The sequence below is a fragment of the Pyrgilauda ruficollis genome, unplaced genomic scaffold, assembly GCF_017590135.1.
Source record: "Pyrgilauda ruficollis isolate IOZ18807 unplaced genomic scaffold, ASM1759013v1 scaffold93, whole genome shotgun sequence".
In the NCBI taxonomy this organism is placed as follows: Eukaryota; Metazoa; Chordata; class Aves; order Passeriformes; family Passeridae; genus Pyrgilauda; species Pyrgilauda ruficollis.
The window spans coordinates 3,364,963-3,392,647 of NW_024531377.1; the positions used below are offsets into that span (position 1 = coordinate 3,364,963).

The 27,685-nt window shown below is 43.7% G+C and overlaps 1 protein-coding gene across 1 annotated transcript; it reads right to left on the reverse strand.

Annotated features, from left to right (window-relative positions):
- Nucleotides 1–22,098: 22,098 nt before the first annotated feature.
- Nucleotides 22,099–22,989, reverse strand: LOC121365335 (ankyrin repeat domain-containing protein 9-like). Its single transcript, XM_041489436.1, has one exon. The coding sequence runs from the start codon at nucleotides 22,987–22,989 to the stop codon at nucleotides 22,099–22,101; it is 891 nt and encodes a 296-aa protein (XP_041345370.1).
- Nucleotides 22,990–27,685: the final 4,696 nt, after the last annotated feature.

Genomic DNA, 27,685 nt, shown 5'->3' on the forward strand with positions numbered 1-27,685 from the left:
GCATAATAACTCCAGTACTTTCAGTGCAAAGAATCCTCTGTTCACCCCTCCTCACTGCGTGTTTCTCTCAAGAGCGTGCATGGCGCTCTTGACTTTGTATCCAGCCTTGTGCACAAAAACCTCTGCATCATCAATTTCTCTTGCAGTCCTAAATGAAGGAGCTGCTCCTACGTCCATTGCCACCCATTAGGCTTTTGAGTCCCATAAAACAGCAAGACCAAAACTGGTCCTGCATTTTCTCAGAGGTGATCAAACCTAAGAAAATTATTACTACCTTCTCTTCTTGGCCTTCCTTCTATCTCTCCTCTCACAGCTGCCCTAGGGAAACAGACATTCAAAAAATCTGCACAAGAGGCAGAAGACAGTAAATGCCTTCTTTTGTGAAGGCACCAATATTTATTCTAGGGCTGCTGCAGTCCACTCAACCTAACACACAAAGATTTTGGGGTTGCTTTCTGTTAATAAGCTTTGGCGGTTTGTTACTAACTAGCACCAGTAGCTCTTAAGAAAAAGAAAAGTTTTGCTGAAGCCTATTGCTTTTTTAATAGAGTATTTTACAATCAGATACAGTTTAGATTACCAAATTATTGGCAGCACTTTGGTGCAATGTCTGGTTTTTTTCCCCTCAGTAACCCCCATCATCTGCTGACCCAATCCAGAGCTGACTGCAGCTGAAATTGATACAAAAAGTACCCCAGCTGATATTGGCCAGTTTGTCACTCTCTATTTGCTTTTTCTCCTGTTCATCTGCTCTGCCATCTCAAATGGCTTCTCTCTGCTTATCTGCTTATCATATGAAGGAGTAACAAGAAGAGAAAGGAGAGGCAGCTGTATTAACAGTTAGGCAGAATTATGTATGATATATTTCTGTGTCATTACTTGTCGGGCCCTTGCTTGAACGATGTGCTTTTGTCACTCTGTGCTGTTGTGGGCAGGGTCAGTGTCATTTGCTTGCAAGGATGTGTGCACAAGCAAGACTCATTCTTGCCTCTGAAAGGATGTGTTGGCCAAACTGCCAGTGAACAGCAGAGTTGAGTCAGCAGTGCAAAATTATAATTAAAAAAGAGAAAGGAAAAAAAAAAGGAAAAACAACACCAGCCATCATTTCCTAGAGAGCTCTGCAAGCTTGCTGGAAGCCTCTTTATAGCCTTGCAAATGCTGTGAGTGGTGTGCAGGCAGTTGCCACTAAACGGTGCAAATGGGAGAACTGCAGGAGCTCACCATGTTTCCACAGCGTCAAGATTGGAAAATACCCAGAGTCTGCCACTCAGACGTGATAAATCAGACTTGCCCTGCCACCTCCTGGCCGTACCACACACCGAATAGAATTTAATGTGCTAAACAGCCTGCTTCCTGTCTTACTCTCTTTCTGGTCAGGGGCCTGACCTGAGGTTCACTGAGGTGACCAAGCTGTGACCTCAGCCTGGAAAGCATATGCAGAATGAATGGATAAAGCTTTTGGGACCATAAATATGAAACAAAAGCTTTGCTGTGACCTTCACACATACATTTTAATACACAATGAAAACATTAGAATTCTTTCTTTGCCTGCTTCCCATACAAATGTGTTGCTGTAGAGTTTCTCACCTTAGAGTGGGGGGAAATCACTGCCTCTCAAAGTATCCCTGATGTTGTAATTTTCAGGCCTCATCCAACCAGACATTCAGGAATCTCTGCTGCTTTGCTCTGTAGAGAGGAAGTTCTGTAAGTATACAAAGAAGGACTACAGACTTGCTAGGTTTTTAATATGGGACTATAATATGGAAGAAAGGCTCTGGTTAATATTCTTCTTATTTCTTTCCTCGCTTGCAATGTCTGGTAATATTTCCTACTAATGTTGGTGTAGGGATGGAGATAGGTATTGACTTTCATTTCTGTACAGAATTCTAGCTTTATTGCTCCATAAACTGCTCCAAGAGAATAATAATAATATGATGTCATTATTTATAAGCCCAATATAATTTTTTTACATTTTTATACAGTTTCAAATAGTATTTGCTTTCACAGTTTCATTTTATCTGAACTTCTATTCAATGGAAAGTTATAGAAAATCTCAAAGAAGTTGTAGCCAAAGGATATACAACCTTTGGCAATATGAGTCCACTAGTAAAGAGGGAAAGAGAGTTTCAAGCTTTTCTTGCTCTTTATTCCATGTTCATTAAGGGCTCTGGTAGCCCACTGGGGGAAATAGAAAGATCTTTCAGAAAATGTAAACCCAGACAAAAGCAAGAGTGTCTGCATTTTGAAACCCACATCACCTTCACTCTGCAGCTGAGTCACATCAATTTCATCTGGTAGGAGCACACTCTTTCCTTGGTTTATATGTGTGTGAACAAGTGATGTATTTTTAATGAGATTTATTTTCACGACAGGAACCTTATTGACAATTTGCATTAAAGACAAGCTAAATGAGCTGTTCAAGAGTAGAACAAGCTTTCTCACATTTGTTTCCTTTAATTAACCCGTACAGCATGTTAATTCTGGATTCAATCCTGCCTTATACCATCTATGAGATCAAAGTCATCCTTCCATAAAATCGTTCATCACCCTATTTTCTTCATGTTAACCCTTTGAGGCCATAACTCAGAGAAAAAAATTAGAAGGGCATTTGTTTTAATGTTTTACCACAAAAATGCAGTAACTTTTTTTTTTCTGTTTTTTTTCTCAAGTAAAATGTCAACTGTTAAATTTTCCAGCTGGACAGAAATTTGTATTTCCAGACAGGTTTACTTTAAGTACCTAGTCATTTACTGGAATTACCAAGTTACTTCCCATGTTAATCGAAATGAAATGACATTATATGAAACCCTAGTGACCTCCAAAATGGAACTGAAACCTATTAGGTCTGAAGTACAGATCTCTCCCTCATGTGCTAATAAGTAATTGGTAGCAGTAGATGTCTGTTATCATCCATAGGGATCAGTTGCATGAGGTAAAAACTCAGTCAACAAATTTGAGGGATGAAGGGTACATCCTTCATCACCAGATAATACATATATTTGCCAACAAATAAACCTGGAGTTTCAAGAAAGCCTTGGATTGTTTCAGTGTTGGATGAGAAAGAACAGACATAAAAACCTGTAGGGATGCTGGTTCTGCTTACTCTCCTTCCTCCCTATAATATTAAGTCCAAGTATCCAACTTTTGCTCCTGCTGACCCTGCTCCACACTCCACACCTGTAGTGCTCCACACTCCAGAGAAGGTGCCAGCCCCGGGTTTCAGCATGGAGCTGCACAGAGGCAGATGAGCTGGCAGGGAGAAGCTGGAGGGTGCTCACTGCAGATGTCACAGCCAGGAATTCAGCTGCCAAGAGAACAAGGCTTCTACTGAGGGTGTTCAAATTAAAATTAGTCAGAGTTTATGATTTGGCCAAGATATTATTTTCTGGAGACTGTGAAAGGGGCTTTCTTTCATTTACCAAAAATGCCTTTTCTATGAAGCCTGGGAAAAGTAAGTGTTCCAAGCACAGTATTGTAAGATTTTTTTTTTAACCAGGCCAACATAATTGCCATACTCTAATTTTTATGTGTGATTGAAGGACTTCAGATAAAATTTTACAAAGTATGGCTGACACGAGTTGCAGGAAAGAGTGCCTAGAAAAACAGTGTTATAAAACATTTTAGGTACCCCTGCCATGTCAGCCTTCTCTCACAGTACCAAAAAGCCCAAGCACATCTCATGGCAGTAATGGAAACACTCCTTATCATCATTCCCAAAGCAGGGAGCTTGGGAGAGGCATCCTGAAACTCTTTCTTGACTCCAAGAGTCACACTGGAGAAAAGTTAAGGAACAAAGCACAATATACACCTTACCCAAAGGGTACAAAGCCTGGGCCTGGACACAGATTTGGAGCAGGGAGTCTCTGTGCTGTGAAGCTGCCAGCATAGCCCTGGTTCTGGTTGTCAGACATTCTTCCAGACAATGCCTGTGCATGGTTTGGGGGCTTAAAAAGGCCGCAGATTATTCCCAATAGGCAGTTTGGATGCAGATACCTTGTTTTGGAGGCTGCATTAGCTTAGCTGTGTCTTGCCAGGAGTTTACAGGTGTTCACTGACTTGTTTATTAGACATTTGTTTACTACCTCACCAGTTTGTTTACAAGCAGAGAGAGGTTCAAACAGGCTCATAACCCCAAAGAATGGCTGTGGTCACCCAAGGAGACAATGGACCTGTAGCTTATTCCCCACTTACTTCTCCTTCCATTCATCATCAAAGAAATAGGCCAGTGGAGCTCAGCTTGTTAAACTTCTCATGCCAGGCCATCAAACTCCCAGTTGGAAGAACAGCATTTAAAATTACATCAAAAGAATAAGGAGGAAGGTAATTTTTATACCCATATCAGGAGATCAAAAAAACACCATATCAAGCACATTTTGTCAGGAGAGGAAGCCAAGGATCATTACTTGGAAAATTCAATGAATGTTGTTAGAAACTGCACTTTCCCCCACTTCATTCTTATCATGACATCTTGGCAAAGTGCTAAGAACTGTTTCTAAGGAAGAAGTTTTGGATGCTGGCAGATAGGAGCAGATGTGATCACAAGCTTGAACTTGAAGAACATTTTATGCCAGATTAAAAAAAAAAAAAAAAAAAAAAAAAAAAAAAAAAAAAGGGAAAACTTTTGGAGCAAGTGAGAAAAGATCAAAAAGAACTAGCATGTCAAAGTAACAACTGCAAAGGCAAAAATGACAGAAGATGTTTTTAAATTGCATGCAAGAGCCCAAGCATCACAAGGGGAGCACCAGTTAGAAATGGGAGAATTTTAAAATGATCCAGAGCAAAGTGAAGATAGATTATTAAGAAACATTTACAAATGGGTAAAGAATAATTTCTCTGAGGAGAGTAGTGAAAAAATTACTTATATCAGTGCCATCCAGAAATGAATTAAAATCAGTGAGTTCCAGTCCAGAGGGAAGCTTTAAAGCTAGATTTTGGAAAGCAAATACAGTTCAGTCTGTCATCATTCCCTTTGAATCCAGTGACATAACTGGTGCTGAAACTCTGTAAACCTGTAAGGAGGAACATAAACCCATCACTGATGATAATTTAAGGCATATGATTAACAAGGAAAGAAAAAGAGGACTACCTCTCTGATGCCATCAGTCATAAATCAGCCAGGCCTTATTCAAGGTTGCAAAACTTGAGAATCTGACAAGCTGGCAAAAATACACCAAAATACTGCAGCCCCCTTCAGTTAGGAAAGTTTTAAGGCCTATTGCAGGACCAGTTGAATTGGGAATAGTTAAAAAAAAATGAAGTGGCCAAGAAAGAACAATGCTGTTCTGAGTATAGAAGCAAAAAGCAATGCATATTCCTGTGTTTAGATCATTCAATCGAGAGCTGTGTGGATGAACATAGTGGGAGGTAACATAACCCTGCAGCCAGCTCCAAGAGCTAATACTGTATTGAAATTTTGAAATGCAAATCTTGAGGAGCAATTATGCAAAAACTCTTACTAGGCAAGTTTTTGGAGAAACCTTAAAAATAAATTGTGAAGAACCACATGGAGCAGCACTGTGTAGAATAGTAATTGCTATGCCAGGGGAAAGAAATGAAAGGAATGTGCTAAGAATGTCATCTCTGACTCTGCTGTGAAACACTGAAGCTCCCCAGAGCATGAAGTGAGAGCTAACAGAGCACTGTAACCACGAGTAAGGCACCCATCCCTTCCTACAGCAAAAGAAGAGCTGGGCATTACAGGCACAATCTCCAAGCCTGGGAGAAAACCCTAACCTACAACAGAGAGCAGGGTGTCAGTTCCAGAGTGTCCGGAGGTTTGAACTCTCACAGCTACACAACACACCATCAAAAACAAATGGGGCACGCTGCATACCTGATTTTGCTTAGGAATAATGACCAAACTCTCTCTTCAGATATCACCAGCAAGTCTGGATTAAGTGAAATGGATTCCCAGTAAAGACCTGCAAGTAGTGACCGATCAGTGTCCTGAGATTTGTTTACTCAAAAGAAGCATTCTGTGTTTTTAATTCCTATAGCAATGTGGCTTCTTGTAATGAACAAGCAACCTGAGGTTCTTTTCTGCACCTTGTTCCACTCATAGGAGAATTTGCAATTTATCTTTACAGTTACAATTACAATTTACCTTTGCAATTGGAGTAGGTTACTGTGCTCAACGGGCTGCTGAAATGTCTGCCACTTGGCCATTACCAAAAAAACCTCCCAGGAACGGAGTCCAGTGAACCCCCTCTTTCTGCCTACACCCAATATTCCCTATGTGCTACCTGTCCCAGGCTTGAAGAAGTGTAGCCTGGTTTGCTCCCAGCAACAGTATGAAGAGCAGGCAGGACAGCAACATCAGCCCAGGTGCCTTCTGGACAAGAGAATCACAGAAACAAAAGAGCAGCAACCTTGCGTTTGATCAATTGCTGCTGTGTGGTTTTGAAGATGGTCCCCTCAGACAGGGTGATGCAACAATTCTGGCAGGCTGCCTGTGATCCCAGCCTGTGCTCTGTCTGTATTAGAGAGGCACTATCCAAACTTGTCTCCAGAATTTCAGCCACACAGCCTCCCTGCAGTAGGGCACAAGTAAGGGACAGTGGGAGCACATACTGCACATGTAGCAGGGAGCAGGAAACTTGGTTCCTTGGTACTGCACGTGCCATTCATCTCAGGGACTAAAGGACCTGCTGTTTCTCCAGCACCTTAGGTTCACATGTGGGAACCAGGGGAAATAGTGCTCACATTCCTTTGAAGAACACTTTGACTGTGATGGGAACCAAGAGGACACTGCTGTGGCTAAATTGATGCAAACCTCCTTCCCAGGGCTGGATTGATGCAGCATAAAATATACAGTTGTAAACTCTGTAACCTCCTGAACTAGCACAGTATAAGATGAGAGGCACCACCTTAACTCTGCTCTCTTGCATGTGTTCATCGCAGCACATCTCTGATGGCATGATTATATATAGCTTCTAAAATAATATAATATTAGGCAGTTTTGTTCTACAGCCTTATTTATTACTTCTGAGTCTGTTGTCTCTACTTAATCTTTTCTTGCCTGGAAGAACATCACTCCATCAGTGAATCAGCATCTCCAGAGAGGAAATGAAATGGAGACACGTTCATAATATACAGCAAATCGCTGTCTTAACACTCAGTTAATGTTCCACAGTGGATTAAGAATTATTGTCCTAGTATTTCAGCTTAGTCCAGATTTAGTGCCCCAGTGGAAGAATTAAGGACTAGATGAAACAGTGCATGTGAAGCTACTTTCTAGAGCAATACAGGAGCATGTTGCTATCACAGCCACTAAGGCAAGTATGTAAAAATCAAGGTGCTGTTGCAAAGTGGTTCCCTTTTTGCAAAGGGGAGGAAAATGCATTTGGATACCAAAAGAAATTATAGTGGTATTGGTGGAAAGCAAACAAAGATAAGCTGGTTAAACAAAATTATTTCACTGTGTGCAGTCATGGACAGAAATATGACTCATGCCACCATGGTCCATGGGTTGTTATGGATCATCTGGTTGGTACTGCCTGGAATGGCCACAAAGAGATTTTACAGCAGCTGATGGACAAGTCCTAAACCTTTACTCACAAAAGGTTCCCCTGAGGGCTGAGGTCTTCAGTGAGAATCTAAATTTGAGAATCATTTTCTCTAAAATTCCTACCTCTATCCAAGGAATATTCCTGCAGCTCCATATCTGCCCACTGCTCTCCCTTTCCCTTCTCTGATGTGCTCTTGCAGGTTTGTAGTGACTAAGAGTTGTTGAACTGTGTGGTTTTTTATGAGATCTGAACTGTAAAACCCAGGAAGAAAAGTCCCTGTGAAGGTTCTTATGATCCTCACTCTTCCTGCAATTTCAAATATCAGCTGTGCCACCACGAGCTCACACATCTGACTCACTGCTTCTAATCTATTTTCCTCAACTCAGTTTTGCTTTGGCAATATTGCCACCCCCACGTCTCTTGGTGACTGAACACTGAGCAAATTAAATCCTGATCTTTCTCTTTGACTGCCTCGTCTTGTTCTCTCAGTTTTTATAACTGAGATGCTGCCATATCCCTTTTCCTTTAGGTGAAGTAGCCAGACAGCTCTAATTGCTCACAATACTTTTTTGTACATTAGGCTATATCTAAGCACAGTTTTTTTTTCTTCTGTGGTGTTTCTAAGACCAAGGACAGATCATGCCCTTGACCACTTTATCTTCTGCTGGATGTTATCTCCTCTGTTTCTGGCCTCCCTGAGACTGCAGCCAACCCAAACACAGATTCCAGATTGACCTCATGCCCTGCATAATGATGGTATCATTAATACTTATTTTTCCCTCCTCATCCTCCAATTCCCCTTGCAGTATTATTTTCTGCACATTTCTGCTTCCTGCAGCGCCTTTCTCCACCTGCTTGTCTGTTTCTGGTATTTCTTTTACCATCTTCCCTCTATTCTGGCAGCAGTGCTGACTCTGACCACCAAGTATGACTTGTTTGTCAGTCTGTCCTCTTTCTTTCTCTCATGCTGCCATGACACAAGTGACTTTTTTTTGACCTGGCAGATCAATGACTCTCCATGTGCCAGTAGAGCTGTCTCTGTCCCAGGAGCCAATGCACAATGTCACATATTACCCCATCTTTTTTCAAATCCCTCTTCAAAACCTATTTCCCTTTAACACAGAGAGTGACATCACAAAACCAGCATAACCAAAAACCACAGTGTCATTGGGCTTGCTGAGGGAAATGTAACCAGCCATTTCTTCCTTGCACTGCTAAATAAAATCCATTCCATAACACAAAGGGACAAATGGTATTACTGAGCATGGCATGAAATGCAGACTGAGAAGGAAACCTCAAAGTTTTAAGATCATTCTAAACTCACCATTTCTTCACTGAATAATACAATGTCTACATTGAACTGTACAGTTGAATTCACCACTTCTAGCTTCTTTCATCAGCCATTTTATGCACCCATTCCTGGGAAAAATACATGGGGCTCCTGGTGCTGCTGGAATACATGACATATTTCCCAGTGACCCTGTGCAACTCAAGCATTGGCACAGGCTTACATGCTGCAGCATCTCAATCTCTAACCTATTTCTATAGATTAGCTCTTTACTAATGTAGTAATTCCATTTGTTGTCAGTTCCTCCATTTCTCTACATTTGTTACTGTAAGCAGATACAAGATATTAACTTTAAACATTCAGGAGCTATCCCATTATTAGGGATATTGTCTCCTTCTAGTCCGGCTCAGAGGAAAATGAAGGCAATGCACTTTACTTACAACACTTATGTGCGGTTTCTTTCCAGAGTTCCAGGAACACTCAAGGGTCAAAATGTCTTCTCTGACCACATCAGAAACTTTCTGATAAGTTCATTCCTGATATTAGCAAGTGTGCCTTCCCTTTGAAGGTCCCTCATGTTGCAACTCATGCTGTTTGGTCATGGAGCTGCCCCTGACCAGAACATGGGCTCGTGAGTGCCTTTATAGAAAGTGTAAATGGCTGGGCCTGGGGACAAAAATAGGAATAGGATGCTTGTGCTACTATACAAGCTAAACTCAGTCATCCATCCTTTCTGCTCTTCATTTTCCACATTTGCCCATGCCTCATGACAGTCCAGGAAAATGGAGGGACAGTCTTCCCTGTCAGGGAGGTAGATAATGCTGCCAGTGTGAAAGAATGAAGTGGACTCTTATGAGCTGTCTGGCCTGTGTTTTCCACCCTCAGTGTTCTGTGATTCATCTAATTAAGGTACACAGCCTGCAAAACAAGAGGAAATTTGGAACTTCTACTCATTAGCTGGGCATGAATGGGATTTTTTTTTTTTCCTCTTGACTGTCTTCATTTTATCTGCTGCAGTTCTTCATGACTCAGACTCCAGAAGGGCTCATGATTGTGTGGGTTGCCTCTGGCAAAGGCAAGGAGCTTGAAAGCAAGTGTCTGTCTGTCTGACTTTTACTTCACTCTGAAAACAAACACTGAAGAGCCTATTCCCTGAGTGACTGACCCAGCTGCTGTGTCTTCCTGCTTGTTGGGGTACAAAATGATTAATCTCCTTCTACATAGTTCAGTACTTAAAACATATGCAAAGGGGACACAAGGGCTTTCATATTAAGCAGGGATAAAAAAAGACTTGTTTTACTCTTAATGAAGAAATCATTTCCTTAAGAACAAAAAAGCTCCTCACAGCCAGTGCTTATAAATTGCTTAATTGGAAATACACATAACAGTCCTGTGAGGATTATCAGAGTGCTTCTAGCTGGAATTAGAGTCAGGAAAGAAAAGTTATTTTAGAGATACTAATAAAACAGGAGGTTGTGAAGGCTTCTGGGATATATACAGATGTTTTATTTTAGGCTTTGCATATAAAGACGATTTTTACCCAATTTGTTATTGGTTTGCAAGCTCTGCTGATTATCCTTGAGGCACAGAGGAGTGAAAATAAAGGAACAGACCCCCACCAGATCAGAGAATGATAGCTCCAAAAAGACAAACTGGGGTTTTTTTAGCTGAGACTTCAGGCTATTGGGCCATCTACCACTGTCTAGGTATTTGATGTTTCATAAATGTGCCAGAAACAGAGCTAAAGACATCTTTGGCAGTACCTTTCCTTGTTTCCTGATAGATATCAAGGCCCTCCTCAAGTCTTTGTTTTCTGCAGGAGATGCCCAGTGCACAGGCAGGCTCCTTGCTGGGCTGCAGTGGATGTTCTTCCTGCCCTAGCCACTCTTCTTCTGGGAAAGTGGGAAATGGTGTCTCTCACAGCTCCACCACCTCTCTAATGAACTTTGCTGTGCAGGACCAGTGATCCAACGGGGCTGCATCACATCCCTGGATTTTAGGTACTTTGCTAAACACAGACATGGAGCCTCTCAGCCGCCCATGGCCAGCTAAGTCACCACAGCGTCTCCTTTCCCTTGGAGGCAGCAGAGAGGACGAAAAATGTCCGCCTGCTCATCTCTGCCCAGCAACCCCACATGCCCTGTATGAAAAAAAATAGTTTCTGTTTGTAGCTCTTTGTCCAGAGCCCAGCTCCAGGGTCAACTTCCATGGCACATGAGGCCTTTCCATTGCTGAATAAACCAGAAAACCTTTCTTTGGTGTCTGACAGGCACCTGCACCCCCTTCCTGCAGCTGGGTTTGCACATTTGGGTTTGGTTTGGACTCTGCATCCAAAAGATGTGCTGTAGGATCACCAGACAGGAATGGGCAAGGGGCAGCAAACAGCACTGGGGTCACCTCATAGTCCCGGGATCCCCTCACAGTGGCAGGGTCTTCTCACAGCCCTGGAGTCACCTTGTCATCCACAAAAATGGGATTCATGGGCAACAAGCCTATAATTACACACTTGAGAGAGACATTGATTATCTCAGAGTTGCACAAGCATGGATGCTCAATGGTATTCCACAAATCAAGCACACCAACTATCGAAACCTTTTGCAAATTATACATTTTAGCAAACAAAGGAATTAGTGTTCATTGGCTACAAGTTACATGGCTCTCTTGTTAATTAGTATTCTGTCTTCTGCTTATTAATGATTCTCTTGCTTCTCCTGTTAATTAGGCCCATACTCAGTCTTTTCCTTCTTTTGGGTCAGCGGGTTTCTTGGGTCAGTGAGTTGGTGAGATGGTGGTCATCATCTCCCCCTGCCAGAATTACATTTCACCCAACTGGAGCTGGTTCAGCACAGTTGCTGAGCTGTCTTTATTAGTTTCTTCCTGATCTTTGGGGTCCTGCCAAATGTCCTTGTGGCCCATAAATTCTGCATTCTTTGTGTCCACTATCAGCTGCACATCCTTCTCCCCAAGCTTTGTTAACCTCCCCCGAAGTGGGAGATCACTGAAACACCTGGAGCCCTAAACCTTAACAAGGCAACTCCACCAACAAGTAATTTATGTCTAACACCTGCACATCACTCAGGGATTGCTCGTTAGCTGCTCTTTCTAAAATCTCCTTCCCTGCTGATTAGGCTGAAAAGCACACGAAGATCAAACACCAAAGAACATCCTTTCTCAAGGAAAATTTTGCATATTCCACGTTTTGTAGCATCCTCATGGCCGGCGTTCCCTCAGGGCCTCGGGGGTCCCTCAGGGCCTCGGGGGACCCTCACGGCGCGGGGGTCCCTCACATCCCGAGAGTCCCTCAGGGCCTCGGGGGTCCCTCACAGCCCGGGGGTCCCTCAGAGCCCGGAGGTCCCTCAGGGCCTCGGGGGTCCCTCACGGCCCGGGGGTCCCTCAGGGCCTCCGCGGTCCCTCACAGTCTGGGGGGGGGGGTCCCTCACGAAGGCAGCCGAAGGGAGGTGGTTCCACCCTTTTTTCGATGGTGGAAAGTAAGAAAAGTCGTCAAAAAATAAGAAGAGAAACCCAAAGCAAGACAACGGGCGTGTGCGGAAATGATCACCAGTAGCGCCTGCACAGGTGTAAGGAGCTGGTTTTACTTCTCCGCAGCTCAGGCAGCCAACAAGCCAGGACACCCCTAGGAGAAAGGAAGGCTGCTGATGACTCCTTTTTTATTCCTATCCGGTCCTGCCCAGCTGAGTTTCCTTATTTTATGAGTTAGCATTTCTATTTTCTCTTCTAATAAACGGTGTTATTTGAGTTCAAAAGTCCCAAAGGGCTCATGTGCTCCTGATGCTGAGGAGAGAAGGAACAAAAGGTGTCCCTTTGGAAGACGGATCCACTTCAAAGTTGTGGCAATTTGAGGACTGACTGTGAAAACACAGGGAGCCATGCAGTGAAGCTTACAATATCCAAGCAAAACTGGCTTTTCAGGCAACACTGCAGAAATAAAAGAAGAAAAAAAAAACACTTAAAGCATTTGAAATGTAAAATTTAAACACAAGGCTTTAATTTTAAAATACATTCTTTTTTTTCTTCTTTTTTTCTTTTTTTCTTTTTTTTTTTTTTCCTCTTCCTGGACCCTGGTAAAAGCATATTCATTAGCAGTTCTGCCAGGCTGAACAGTTTCTAGATTTGACTGAGGATGGTATAAAAGTCCACATCTAGTAAAAGCAGTAGCTACTAAAAAGTAAAACTGAAGTTGTCTGTTTAAAGTCTGACCTATCCTAAAGGCAAAGAGTTGCACTGACACATGGCTTGGCAAAACCTGTCAGGCTGGCACCAGTAAGGAACTGGGATGTTAGTCATGGACTCCTGCCTGGCTGAGGCAGGGATTTTTCACTCTAAAAATAAGTAAGACTCATGAAGAGCCTCTTCTTTCTCATCAGCTATGATGCTTGCATGTGCATTCATCCTGTTTGCTGTGTATCGTGTGCAGTCATTTTACAGCTTGAAATTTGTGTGTTCATCCCCTCCAAAGCAGTGGGGGCAAAGGCCCCGGCCATGATGGATGGGGCTCCCCAAGTCTAAATATCTGCAAAAAGGGAATAAGAAAGGGCATGGACAGGTCTAGGTTTGGACTTTATCATTTTAGTGATGTTTTTTACTTGAGGGGATGATGATCCTGTGTGTCAGGGCAGAACTGAGACATTTTGAAACCTGGTTCATGTTTTCCAGAGGACAAAGCACTAATCTGCTGCTAGAATCTGTTAATTCTGCAAAAGAAGAGCTGGGTAATTTTGTGGGAAAGCTACTCTCAGCCTCCCTGATCCCAAATTGGGTTACCTGCCGTACTTTACACTTCCCTGAAGCTCACCAGATCTGAGTGAGCCTAAGTAAGCATGTGTGTTCTGAGTGTTTAGGGAACACACCTCTAAGCAGAAACCTAATTTAGACAGAGCTCTTTCTTCCTATCATTTTGGCTTTCCTTTCATGAAATCCCAAATTATACATGGAATGTAATTTTATCTCTGTCTGTCACCATGCTGGGCTCTGCAGGCTGGTAGAGAAGTAAGCCAAAGCCTGTAACTATCAGTGAAGTTCAGTTCTACCCACGGGAGGAGTCCCATAAAAAACCCCCTTTGATTAAGCAATCACCTCTATTGGTGAGAAGTCTAGTGTCTGCAAATATATGCATCACAGCTGAAAATAGAATCTCACTAGGATCTGTAAACTCAGAAGAGTCTGCTTACAGTGTCACTCCCTAACACCTTCCAGGCAGAAGAACAGAGATTTTTGTCCTATAGTTGCTCATTTTCAGCTTCAGTCAAAGCCTCAAAATTATAAGACACTTTTGAAGAAATACCATCTGGAATTCCTCTACAATCTCAAGGCAAGGTGTTTTACAGAATCACTGAACCAAAGAATATTCTGAGTTGGAAGGGACCCACAAGAATCATCGAGTCCAACTCCTTGTCCTGCACAGGACAGTTCCAAGAATCACACCATGGGCTGTCCTTCTGTAAGCAGACTTTGCACAATCCATAAAAATCTTCAGGTCCTTCTAATGGACAAAGGTTTTTAATTCTGCCATCTCCTGTCAGAGCAGATTTTACTGCAAAGATTACCTTAATAAAAATTAAATAGTTTCTAAATTACTTATCTCGCTCAAAAGGACAGAAGATAAAGGAAAGATCTGGTGAACATAAGGTACTTGGATTCACAAAAACCTGTGGGCAAGTTCCACACCAAAGATTATTTTTAAAAATGAAGCTGTCGTGGGGTCACAGGAGTTATTTCATGCAGTGAAAGCTGGTTACAGAATGGCAAAGGGTGAGGAAGAGTCAGCATTGGGCTGTCCTGGAGATTGGTGTGGGAACCAGTTTTGTTTAGTATATAACTTGTGGTTGGAGAAAGGAGTGAGGAGTGTTCACAGTGCTGCTGGAGTTTTCCAGGTATCCAAACACCACACAGAGACACCTGAAGGATCCCACTAAACCAAGTAGGAAAAAGAGGTGGCAGGTGAGCTTGGGTGCAGATAAATGTAAACTGCTGCCGTAGGAAGTCATGGATGTGACTGTATCAGCAGCCTCAGTAAAGAACTAGATGAATTTGGGACACTAGGTCAAAAGATGAATACTCTGAAGGACTAGGCAAGGGTATAGCCTCCAAAATCTCCAATCCAACAGCTGTGGGAACTGAGGCAATTAAGTAGGGAATGTATTGCTGAAAGTAGCCAGGCAAAGGTGCTCTGCTTACCTGGCTTCTCCCATTGCCAGTGCTGGAGACATGACATGATGGTGGGAGCACCCAGCACCATGGGCTTTATGTTCCTATTTTGACAAAAATTCTGGTACAAGAGAATCTGAACAATGACTTTCAACTATCAAACAAAGTGGGGTATTTTTATAATATTTTGATTTTTTTTTTTTAGTGCTTTAACACTGTTAAAAATAAAAAGCCAGGTATTACATTATCAAAATTTTACTATTCTTTAAGAATTATCTTGATAGATCTGGATCAGTTTTCTTCCTTGTAAAACTGGTTTTGATAGTTTAGATTTTCATTTTGAATTAGAACAGAAGTGTATTTTACAATATTGTTGGTTTTGGTAGAATAGAAACATCAATTCCCAGTCAGCTCTAGTGATTATTTCCTTTTCTAATGCTTGTCAGCCTCTTCTTTATCATCCTGATATTCTCTGTGACCCTGAAGCCAAGCTCCATGAGAAAGTGGTAGGGGGAGGTTTCTGTGTTTCTCATATCTTGCACTGTGGTTTGGGATTCTCCAGACTATTTTCCCTATTTCTGTTCAGCTGTAGGATCTGCTTCCCACAAGGCATCTTGCCATACAGCCTCTCCCAACCCTTTTCTTCCCTTTCTTCCTCCCAGGTTTTCTTGTATGAGTCTGACAACTCTGTGATAATCATTCCTCCTCCTCACTGTTCTCCTCGGGGATCTGTGTGGGTGGGCAGAGCTGGTGTACAGAGCACAGCTCTCTTATCTCTACAAACTCATGAAATTCACCAGAAGCCTTCCTACCAGCAATAAACTTCTCCTTCACACAGCAAATCCATAGCAAAATGCGCACACATTTTACTAGAAAAAAATTATGGCTGATTTCCCAGACCAAGCACTGCTTAGGAGTCACCCTCGGAGAAATCTGGCTTCTTGGCTTCAGAGCAGCTCCCAAAGGGCTGGAGACAAAGGTAGGCATCTTGGGAGCTGGAGCCTGGTGGCCATCTATGTCACCAGCTGAGAGTGGTGGTGCAGCAGAAGGCAGAGCATGCTCCCCCAAGGCATTGCTGCTGTGTGGCCAGGGAGACACGGGACAGTGTGGGATATGCCAAACCTGTCAGCTGCTTTTGGGGTGACTCACTCGGGGAGGTGCACCCAAGTAAATGAGGCGTGGGTAGGATTTCGCTCAGTGCATCATCTGCTTGTGACAGTGCTTCCCCCCACGCAAGGGAATATACCCTTTAAATTTCTATATTTAAATCCCTGTCTTGCTGCCTGCTGGTGTGTGGGCTCCAACTAGCTACAGTTGTAAAAACTCAATACCTACATGAGACTGCCTCTGAGGGACACATCAGCCTGGAGGTCCCTAATGGTCAGCCCCAGCAGAGATGCCAGGGCACGAGAGAAACTAAGTCAGATTCCCTTCCTCAAACACAGGAAACATGGAAGGAAATAAGCCAGAAAACTATATCTTTGGGGACCACATTCTTGTGGTGAAGTAGATAGGGATAAATCTCCTGCTATGAAGGCAAGGACATAGTCTTGATTTTCTTTAAATGAGATCAGTGAAACTTCCCTCTCTGCATTCTTCCATGAAACCAGTAACATACTATGCAAGCACAGGCTCAAAGGAGTCATCCCTTGGTTATAGCTTGCATGTACTAATGTGCCTTGAGGAGATCTGTGGGTACAGTTGGCAGTGGAGTCTACAGCCTGTGATTATCATCATCATCCTCATCATCCAAACCAGCTACCCATGACCTGAAACACTTTGGGTAGCTGTTTTTATCAGAGCAGAGGAGGATCTGGATGGTTCAGGTTTTGGCACAGAATCTGGTGAATCCTTACCCCATGGAGAGCACAGAGAGTGAGAGGTGCTCATCTGCCTGAAGACCTTCAGTTGAGCCTACAGGAGAGGTTGGTGCTGGAAGCCTTGCCAGGGCATCTTCCTGTACACAGAAAAACCTGAGAAAGGAAAGGAGCTGGTTGATGGCGCACAAACCAGCGGAGGAAAGCAGGCTACCAGCGCTCTTATGTTCACGGGAAACAGCTGCATAAGCTGAATTCAAACCTAAAAGATGAAAATCTCTGAAACAAATTACCATTCAACCCCTGTTGAGCCCCACCTTATGCTTTATCACCACCTTTCAGCAGATCTGTGAAGTGTGGGTTCACCTCATCACTTGGGGTCATCTTCTGACAGCACAGTCAGCTACTGTAAGCCTGTGAAGGGAAATATTATTTTCCTCAGAACACATTTTTTGAGACAATGGCTCAGCAGTCAGAATGAAATCATCAAACAATAAGATAAGCCAAAGCAAAAGCAACAGATACTTGTGGGTGGTTTTGACCAGTTGGCTAATAAATGACACATCAATTTTATATTTCAAGTTTATTATATTAACACAATCAAGCTTAAATTATTTTCACAGATAGTGTACATAATTATATTAGGCTATGTATATATCGTTTATTCCAGCAAGTTACAATTGTTTTATCTTTAATCATGCAGCGAGTAATGTGCAAACACAATTATGGGGAAGATTTTTCCCCCCCCTAAAAAAGAGAAACCAAAATTACAAAAGTATGGCTTTATAAGAAAGTTGTATCATACAATGAACATTCATTTGTACTTGGGAATGGCAACATTCAGTCTTAATAAGTGACCAACAGCATCTCTCACTGCTATGCTGATTCCAGAAACGCCAAGGGAACTGGGAACAGGGAAATGCCATTGATTTTAGAGATGGAAAATATATATCTATATACATTCAGAGTACAAAAAACGTAAAAAATGTTTTCAGGGATTAAGTGTCACATTTCTTTGTATGCTAAAGTCAGAGTTATGGAGCCTTGAAGAACACAAATGCACGAACAGTTTGTTTTCCTTTAGACCAACAAACATCTGTAGTGATGGAACCGACTTAAAAAGTGTTACTTCAGGTGCAGGCAGGTGTAATTGAGGTCAGAATCTGGCCTGTCCTTCCTGCTAATGATGCTGCAGAAATAGACAGAAGCACAGGGTTAGGAAGTCATAGGTGGCTGAATTTTGCTGGCAGCCCAGAAAAAAAGAAAGACAAAGATGTACATTTAAGAGACTTTTTTTTTTTTTTTTTTTTAATGTGTTCTAGAATAAAGTGTGGCCAGCATCACGAATCCTTTGCTGGATGATTGTAGCTGCCGGCAAGCAGAAGCCCTTGTGCTTGGTGTTCGGAGATAAAACACCCATTTCAAGAGCAAAACTGCTGCCTCTTTCCAAGAGAAGAAATATCCTTACCTGTCAGCAGCACAGGGCCTGGGACACACACACTGAGCACCTGAAAAGGCTGCTTCCGTAGGGCATGGCTCACTGCTGGTGCGAGGAGTGCAGCGGGTGGGAGCTGCCAGTCGGTTACGGACTCGCCAGGAGAGGGCAGGCAGACACTCACACGTGTGCAACGAGAGGGCAGGCAGACACAGAGGACAAGAGGGCAGGCACTCACACAGTGCACACCCACATCTGCACGTTTTCACTCACTGCCCCACTGCACTCACTGAAGTGCTTCTCACCAAAACCAAAAGCTCGCACATACAGACAATTCAGATCCTTACAATGCTACTCATCAAAATTGAAATTAAAGAGATGCAACTTACAGAGCCAACCTAAATCCAAAGATCAAAAAAGACTTTACCCTCTCCCCATTTCTCTCTTGTGTTTATTCTTTTTCCCAAGTTCAGAAATACAGATCTGAGCAACACTTACTCAGTATGCAGATATGCAGAATGTAAACACCACCACACAGCACCCAGCACCCTTTTTGATTAACAAAGTCACCAACATATTTGCCATGCAAGCATAGGGATATTTCAAGATGGTCAGGTTGCAGGAAAATATTGCAAAATTTTTTTGAGTTTACTTTTGCTAATGACCTGGCTTGGAAAGAATGGAGAGAAAAAGCCAACACAGATGGGGCTGAGGTAGATTTGGCCATATCTGATGTAATGTCACTGTATTGACAAAGAAGATGAATGGGATCTCAAACTAACAGGCAGATCACCACAATACAAGCAAACAGAGTCTAGGGAGAAGATTCCCCTATTCCAGCAGGAGTGCCCTTCCTGCTGTCACATTGCTACAGGCAATGGAAAGAGTTGTCACCACAGTGCTAATGACCCTAAACTTTGTCACACTGGGACTGCACATGGGAGGCCCGATGGGATTGCTAAAATGGTCAAGAAAAGGAGAAATGAGGGGGCTGTGGAGTGATCTTTCCTGTGCAGGTACTTGCCTGTTATACTCTGGCTGGACACACCAGAATTTTTACGTGTTGGCCAACAGTGGACCAGCAGCTTTCTTCCAGGCTGGGGCACCAGTCACAGGAATGTCCCAGAAAGAAACTATTCGAGACAATTCACCTTCTGTCCTCTCTCTTGGCAGGTGGATTGAGAGGAGCCTCCCGCATGGACACAAGCATCCTGCTGGCTGCTACAAACCCACCCATAAAGTGTCTGATTCCTGACCTCTGCATTGATCCACAACTATTGCAGCCAACAAGAGACCCCTGCACCATTTTACACTCACTTGCTCACTGCTCTGGTTCTCTGAGCGTGGCCTCCTGCCTTAATAGAAAGTGCTGGCATTAATGCCAACAGTCCCTACCTGCCTCCTTGGATTTGTAAGATGAACAATCCTCTCCTCCCTCCTGTCTTTTCTGAAACTCTTCACAGCACTGAAACTCACACAGTTTCGAGCCAATGCAATAGCACTGGATGATCTCCATTTCCTCCTTTCCCGGGGTCTCTGCTTCCAGGACCTAATTACTATTCTAATAATATCCTTCACCAGCCTCCTCCGCCTCTCACCCACCAACATCCGGATGAGATACCGCAGTGCTGCTGGGGACAAATCCAATCCTGCTCCTCGGGACTCCCGGGGTGCCACAGGGGCCGTGCTCTGCACAGTCATTCTAGGCAGCCATGGGCAGCGAGAGCCTGCTCTATCCTCTGCTTCCAGCTCCGGGTTTTGGGGGGAGTATGTGCCAGTGCTGAGGAGCCTGAGGGCTTGGCAGAAGCAGCTGAGCCACTGCTTATAATGCAAATCTGCCTTGGGCTCTGCTTTGCTTCCCAAGCTGTGACAGCCCCTGTCTGCAGCACAAGCTGTCAAGCGAGCGCAGGCTTCCCCCAAAACTCTCACCCAACGCTGACCCTGCATTTCCCCATTAGCAGCCTTCCCCATCGAACAAGGAGAAATAGATGCAGATGGAGAAGGACATTTAAGTCCCCAGGGGCAGGAGTGGAGGGACACTGCAGCACCAGAGATGTGGGAAGAACCACAGGAGAAGGGTTAACCCCTTCATGGCTTGCTTGCCACTTTTAGGTCTGGGCTGACATTTTCTCCACCTCACAAGCAAGGCTACTCATTTACCTGGCCTAGCACAGGTGGCACCAGAACTGAGGTCTTCCCACAGCAGGAGGAGATGGCTAGGAGGAACATCCCAGTGTCTCAGAAAGGATGGTCCAGGTGGCTGTGAGCGGCATGTTCTGCAGCCTCACAGTAAATCTCCACCTGGACATGGCTGTCATTGCCAGTGTCCTGGCACACAGGAGGCAGCCCATGCAGAGGGAAATTAAATGGAAGTGCTCCCTGCACTGACAGAAATATGGGAGCAGGTCCAGTACGGCCTCCTTGGCACAGGCAGGGAATTAGCTAGATGTGACATGAGCCATTTTTGCACAAAGTAATTTTGCACAAAGTAATTGAGATTTGACTGCACATCTTTCTTAGCTACTGCTGTGGAAATGGTTTGTGCCCCACTGCCTTGGGCTCCAAATCCAGCTGAAGAGGAGAGTGAGTTCTCCACTGCTGCCCAGTGCAGGCAGGGGAAGTGAGTTGTACTACTTCAGCAGAACAGAGAGTTGCACTTACAAGGAGTGGGGAACACTGGTATCCAAAATAAGGGATGTCCCCCAAAGGGAGATGGGATTCTGCCACTGCTGTATTGATGCTGAGAACAGCCAGGAGAGCAGGACCAGTGCCTTGAGCAGAGAGGGCAGCGTGATTCAGAGCTACTCAGAAGGCTGCCCAGACCCAGCCCTGCTTTCTGCAAACTCACCCTGCCTGCAGCGCCCAGTTTGTGGGAACATTTTGTAACTTCCAGGGTAAGGATTTCTGTCTGGATCTGGGCGGCAAAAATACTCTGACAACAAGTAACAGCTTTTAACAGCAGAACATCATACCCCAGCTTAGGATAAGTAACAAATGCCTGTGGCTCTGAGACCCACAGGGAAATCAAGTTAGCCAGCTACATCTCCTGTAGAGATACGTTCCAAAACACAGGCCAAGGAGAAATAATGCCACATGTGAAAGATAGGGCTCCCAATGTCCCTGCTCCAATTGCCATTTGTTTACTGGACAGCGGGAAAAATGGTTCCTTCCCCATTGCACAAGTCTGTAGAGGCATCAGGGCTGGGATTGCCTTTAACCCCCTCGCTCCCAGGTGAGACTGGATGCTTCCCATTAGATATTCTGTGAATCTTTATCTCCCATCCTCCAGGAATATACACACACTGCCCCTCTCTGAACTCATGCCCTCCACACCATGATCTGCTGTAAAGTAACTTGGTAGGATCAGTTATCCTGCAGGAACTGCCTCTGCATCTCTGCAGCATCAGCCATGCACTTTGTGATTATTAGTAATGATGCTTGAGCATTGTTAGAAAGGAAACTTGATGTTTGAACCATGTTAGCAGGGGATGGTATTCCTCCCAGTTCTAGCAGTGACACCATTTAAAAATCCCACTGGGTACGTAATTCCTTTTAACCCAGGTGCATTACACAGGATACAGTTATCATATTGGGAATTCAGATACACTGATACCAGCTGACAGCTAAGAAACCAAACATTACACAGTCTCAACTACAGTTAACCCTTCACATGCACAACAAAACAGAAAACAAGGAAGTCTTTTGCCTTTAAAAGTGCCGTGCCTGCAATCAGTTAGAAAAGACATTTAAAATCTTGTCACAAAATATTGGATTTTCCAGCATAGCCTAATAGGTTAAGTACTAAAATCACACTAAAATGCAGAGGGTGGTGGATAACCAGCTCCTCTAAGTTGCCTTGGAATATCCAAGACCCATTGAATAAAGTCAAGGAAAAACATTTACCACATTTTTTGCTGGTAGCTTTTTGCCATAGGATGGTAAGGGCTTTAGTGCCTGAGGTATAGGTAGTTCCTGGATGCTTTTAGGGAAGTGGGAAGGGGGAAGAGTCTGGAGAATAGTTTGCATAGCTTGCAGATATAAAGAAGCAGGTGTGTTCCCCACCAGGCTGTTGAATTTGTCTTCTCCCAGCAAAGCTGTCCAGTGGTCTGGATGCTCCTGCAGAACTTTGCGCATCTTAAACTGTGGGTTGGGCATGAAGAGCAAGAGGTAGTCGAGGCAGAGCTTCTTTGATGCGACATTGACTTTGGAGTCCCACATCTGCTCCAGGATGACGTCCAGTGGGGTCAGCCCTTTACTGTCCTCTATCCTGGGAGATGCTCCGTTCCCGAGGAGGATGAGGACCGTCTCTGACCTCAGCAGTTCGCAGGCAAGGTGCAGGGGTGTTTTCCCATCTTCCAGATGAAAGCAGCCAGCCCTATTGATATAGGAGTTCAAGCTGGGGAGCTTGTGTGCAATTTTGATGATCAGTCCCAAGATATCTCTCCTGTCATATGTGACCGCCATGGCCAGGTGAGGAGCAGAGGATGGGCAATAACAGAAGTGTTCCCCAGGCACCTTGAGAGCCTCCTCTGGAAAATGAGACAGCAGATACTGAGCATAAGGCAGGTGATTATGCACCACTGCATAGAGAAGGGCTTCTGAAGGTGAGTAGGTTCGTAGGCTGGCATTTTCCTCCCAGTAAAAATACTCCATAGTTCTCATGTCTTCCAGCATCCACACAGGCTTGTGATCTCTCACAGCCTGGTAGAACATGTAGGATAAGAACTTGCAGTGCCTGCTCTGATCATCCTGCAGGCTGGCCTGGTTACTGGCCATGGCTCAGCAAATAAAGAACAGCTCCACGTAAAATCACTCCAGACTGTAAGATTGGTGCACTTGGAATGCTGATCCCGATGCTGCTGCAACCTTCAGGCTGTCATTGCTGCCTGGACTGCACTAGCTGGAATGCATGGGCTGATCATCTCCACCCATTCATTGTTTTTCCCCTCACTGCAGTGGTTTTGTTTAGGTAAGCACAATCCCACAGGCTCAGTTAACCCGTGCCATGCAAGCAGATGGTTGGTGAGTACATCCCGCTCTGCGCGTGGCACAGGTTACTGAAACGCTGTCAGACTGCCAGTGATTTTATACACACACAGCCACAGAGAACAGAGGGAGAGACTAAAATTAGCTTGAGAGGTGAGGCGGATTTCTGTCTGCATTTCGTGTCTAACCAGATCAGCTCATACACTGCAGCAAGTGGAATAGCAATATTCTGCTATTTTATGGGGGTTTTTTAATGTCACTCTCACACACACAGCTCATTATATAGTAAAAAACATGTAGCAGTGTAAAATACTCCACAGCTGATAACAGGCATGATTCTGTGCTCGGGAAATCAAGGGATTGGTAGTGCTAGCACTAGGAAAGGATCCCTATTTTACAAATAATGGTATGGCTGGCCACTTAGGAGACACTGATGTTAATGGATTGTCTATAGGCATTAGTAATGTTTAAGATGCCAGCATTAATCTCTGCAGAGAAAAGAGTCAAACGGTGTGTGCAGTAACGGTGCCCAGAGTCATAAAACAGATTTAAAGCTGGGTTTAAATGCCTTCCTTTGTTTAGCAAGGAAATACCTGGAGTGCCCCTGCTGCACAGCAAGGGCATAAACAAAAGGTTAATGGCCAAACCCCACTGGTGGGTGGGGAGCTTTGATCAAAGCATTTCTCAGATGTCCTGCTTTGGGACTGTCTCAGAGCCAGCAGCAATGGGGGGAAGTGGGATTAGGCAATCAGACTTGTGCAACACCCTGGTAAAACACAGAGGACCAAGGCCTACAGGTTTGAGGGGGAAGGTCCTATTGGATGAGGCAGAAGGACCTGGCCAAAATTAAATTCACAGAAAAGAAATTAACTAAGAGTCCTTTATGGCAAGCTCTGATTAAGGAAGGAGGGTTCCCACACATCCTATAAATCAACAGATTGCAATAAAATGGTATCACCACTTTGGTAGGAAAATACAGCATATCAGGAAATTCTTATTTTCATTTCACAAAAAGAAAAACATATAGTAATTATATTCAAACTAGAGAGAATTCAAGTGTCAGATCTCCAAATGTTGTTTGGAGTAATCCAAAGAGAAAACCAAAGCCACTCACAAAACTGGGTCTAGATCTTGCACATCTTCCTAAGCTTTATAGCCATTAAAAAACCCTCACCTGCTGCAGATGTTAACATAAAGCTCCCCTGGGAAATGCTCACAGCACCCAGCCTGTCACAGCTCAAGGAGCATCTGGATCATGCTTTTTAGGCATACAGATTAATTTTAGGTAGTCCTGTGAGTTGAATTGTTGCAAAGACACATAGAAGTCAAGAGAAAAATGTTCTGCAAGTATCTCCAATGAAAAGGGAAGCCAAAACCCCAGAATCAGAAATGGCCATGAGGCTTCTGGCCAATCACCTCCACACACAGCTCCAGGATGTCCAGGATGTGAAAACATCTCTAATTACACTGTACCTTGTAATTACAGGTTACACTGTAATTGTGCCTAGGAAACCCAGCTCAAAACTAGGAGTCCCTCACGTGGTTTGCTCACTTCTTTATGGCTCCAAATGACTGTCTGCTCTGGTGGCTCTTGCCCTTGGCCTCTTCTTTTTTTTTTTCTCCAGGAGTTTAGAAAAGCTGGTGCTAAGGGCACCTTTTGATGGCAATGCATTGCTACTGGATTTTATTGTAAGCATAATACATCAGTGAAACGTTATAGAACCATTAGAAATGGAAGACATTTATATGGAAAGCTTCACTGAGGAACTAGAAAAAGACTAGAACTTTGGAAGTTTCTATTTATTTATTTGAATTTTGATCTGTGGCTAAAAATAATGGTTCCTAATTCATAAGGTGTTTGTTGTGGTTTTCCTCTTTGACAAAGTGCAGTCTAGAAGAGGAATAGAATCAGTTTTGACTCACAGAGAGAGCATCCAAGACATCAGGGACAGGTTTGAAGGGAAAAACTGAAAAACAAAAGCTGATTTTACCCACAACACTATTTACTTTTCCATCTGAGGCTGAGAAGCTCTTTAGATCTCTCCTGGGCAGATGCATTTTTCACATTTCCTGGTGATTTCAGCTTATAAAGTATTTGGTTATTTTGAACCTGTGAGAAATATAGAATGTTTCTGAGCTATTCAGAAACCTTCTTACAGTGTTATGCTCAAAATATTGTTTCTGGGAAAAGGGAAACATACCTTACATATAAAGACAAGAATTGAATGTTAGTAGAACTGAAATCTTAGCATGGTAATAAAAAACCATTATTAGTCTAGGTCAAATTATTACAGAAAAATAAATAATACTCCTATCAGAAAATATTTCAATATCAATAATAATAATTTAAAAATAATTTGAAGCCTTTTGCACACTTCTTATCTTCCATCCCTGTTGCTGATGTTTGTTCCCTCTGCCCATGCTCATGTAAATCCTAACATTGGTGGTTTCATTCTGATGGTGGTGTTACAGGAAATCATCAGGATCTGGAGTTGTTCTGTGGGAGGAATGTAAGGTTGATGGTGATGGTTTCTTCTTCCTCATTCCAGTTTCTCCTGGGGTTCAGTTTTATTATTTGTTACATACTTTTACACCTGTTTCTTTCTTCATTGGATTGCAACTCAACTTCACATCCACATTCACAAGAGATGCTGATTCTATACATGTAAGATATTATTTCTTTGTCCTCTTTTCTACCCTTGAAACCATTCTCATCCAGCTCTGTATCTGCATTTCTTTAGCTGTCCTCAGGCGAGTGGTTTGTAGCTGTGAGTGCTTCAGTCAGGCCTGTGCCCCATCTCTTCCCATCCCGCTGGGCCTGCAGCCCCCCTCAGTGCACCCTGTGCTTCCTCTTTGCAGGACTCTGCTGTCACACCAAGCCCATGATCACCTCTGTCAGCTCCAGTGTGTGAAACTGGAGTAGTGAACACCTCATGGTGCACAGGAGAGCTGGTATGAAACTATGGCTCTACCATGCAGTGCTAGTGAAAGCAAACCCCATCAGCTGTAGGCACCTGGCTAGAAGGAAAAAAGTGTTCCTGCAACTAAACCAAACTGAAACAAAGCAGCAGGCTCTCTGTAGTAGTCCAGGCAAAGCAAGTTTGTCGGGCCTCGGTCCTGAGCCTTTGGAAACTCAGTACAGAACCTGCAGCCTGTTGCCAGCAATGGCCAAACTGTGCTGCAGGGACAGAGGGTTCCACTAGATCCTGTTTCTGGAATAAGCCAAAGCAGAAAGGCTTTGTGTGCTGCATGCTGAGAGAGGGGCTTAGGCTTAGCAACCTTTCCCTGTCGTTTCTTCCTCCTGCCCCTCTGTACAAAGTTACAGGGAGCAATGAGAACAACTGTGGGGACAAAAGTGAGCAAAGACACCTTCTGGAAAAAGAAAAAGCCAATGGCAGCTTTTGATCACTGGGACTAAACTGGAAGTGAGGCTTTTGTCATTTCACTGCCCAGTGGGAGCAAGACATTTCTCTCCATTAAGGGAAGAGCAGCCTTGCCACAAGCTCCAATGATCCATGTGAGCTCAGATCAGCTCTTTCCACCATGTTTTTGCCTGTACTCACACAGGAAAAACTTCAAGGATGAAGCTGCTTGGGAAAGAGAAGAACAAAAGGCTTTGGGAAAGATTAGGACCATCTCCAGCATTCTACCTGTGTCAACAACTCCAGTGAGATGTTTCTGGTTCCCTTTCTGCCCTTCTCCAGTGATCTTAATTGGCATCTGTTTCCAGGAAAAACTGATTTCAATTTTTCTGTGCCCTTTGTACAGGAGGGCACTGGATGATCCAGCCAGGATATTCAAAGAAACAAATCGATTGCCAGATATCAGATGCCTGAGCACAAAGCAAGAAGATGTCCTTCTTCAGAGGCATGCTGTTTTTCAGGATTGTGTCTGCTGGTCTTTTTGCTTTCCTTGGGAAAGTAAAACTTATTTGCTGGGGATGGATAATAACCCTTCAGCCACAGTGAGGCTCTAGGAAATTCTTGCTGTGTCCTGCTCTCCATGTCCAGCCTGGGCTGTGCAGTGCAGCTTGGGGACATCCTGTGACAAATTAGTGCTCTTGTGCAGAGCCCTACTGCACCTCAAGGCTGCTTTTACAGAGCATGAAGTGTTTCTTTTATGCCCTGCTACACACTTACCAGCTCTAAATCATCCAGCTGACTAAACTAAGCTTTGGGACAGTGGAAAAATCTACACTCTGACCTGTCCTGGATAGCAGAATATTTCACTTCTGCTTGCAGGTTTCAAACAGCAAATGAGACAATTTCTTACTACATTGCTAGAGGCAGGAAATGAAAATAAGCAGAGAGTTATCACTTTGGAAAGTCTTTGAATTACTTGTAATGAGACCAGCTGATGTGCTGCATGCAGACCAAATCAAACACCAAATGGTTATTTACCTGCAGAACTTTGGAAGTAAAGATGCATGCAACAGACATGTGCAAAGACATATTTGGAACTGTAGTCTATATTATTATATATAATA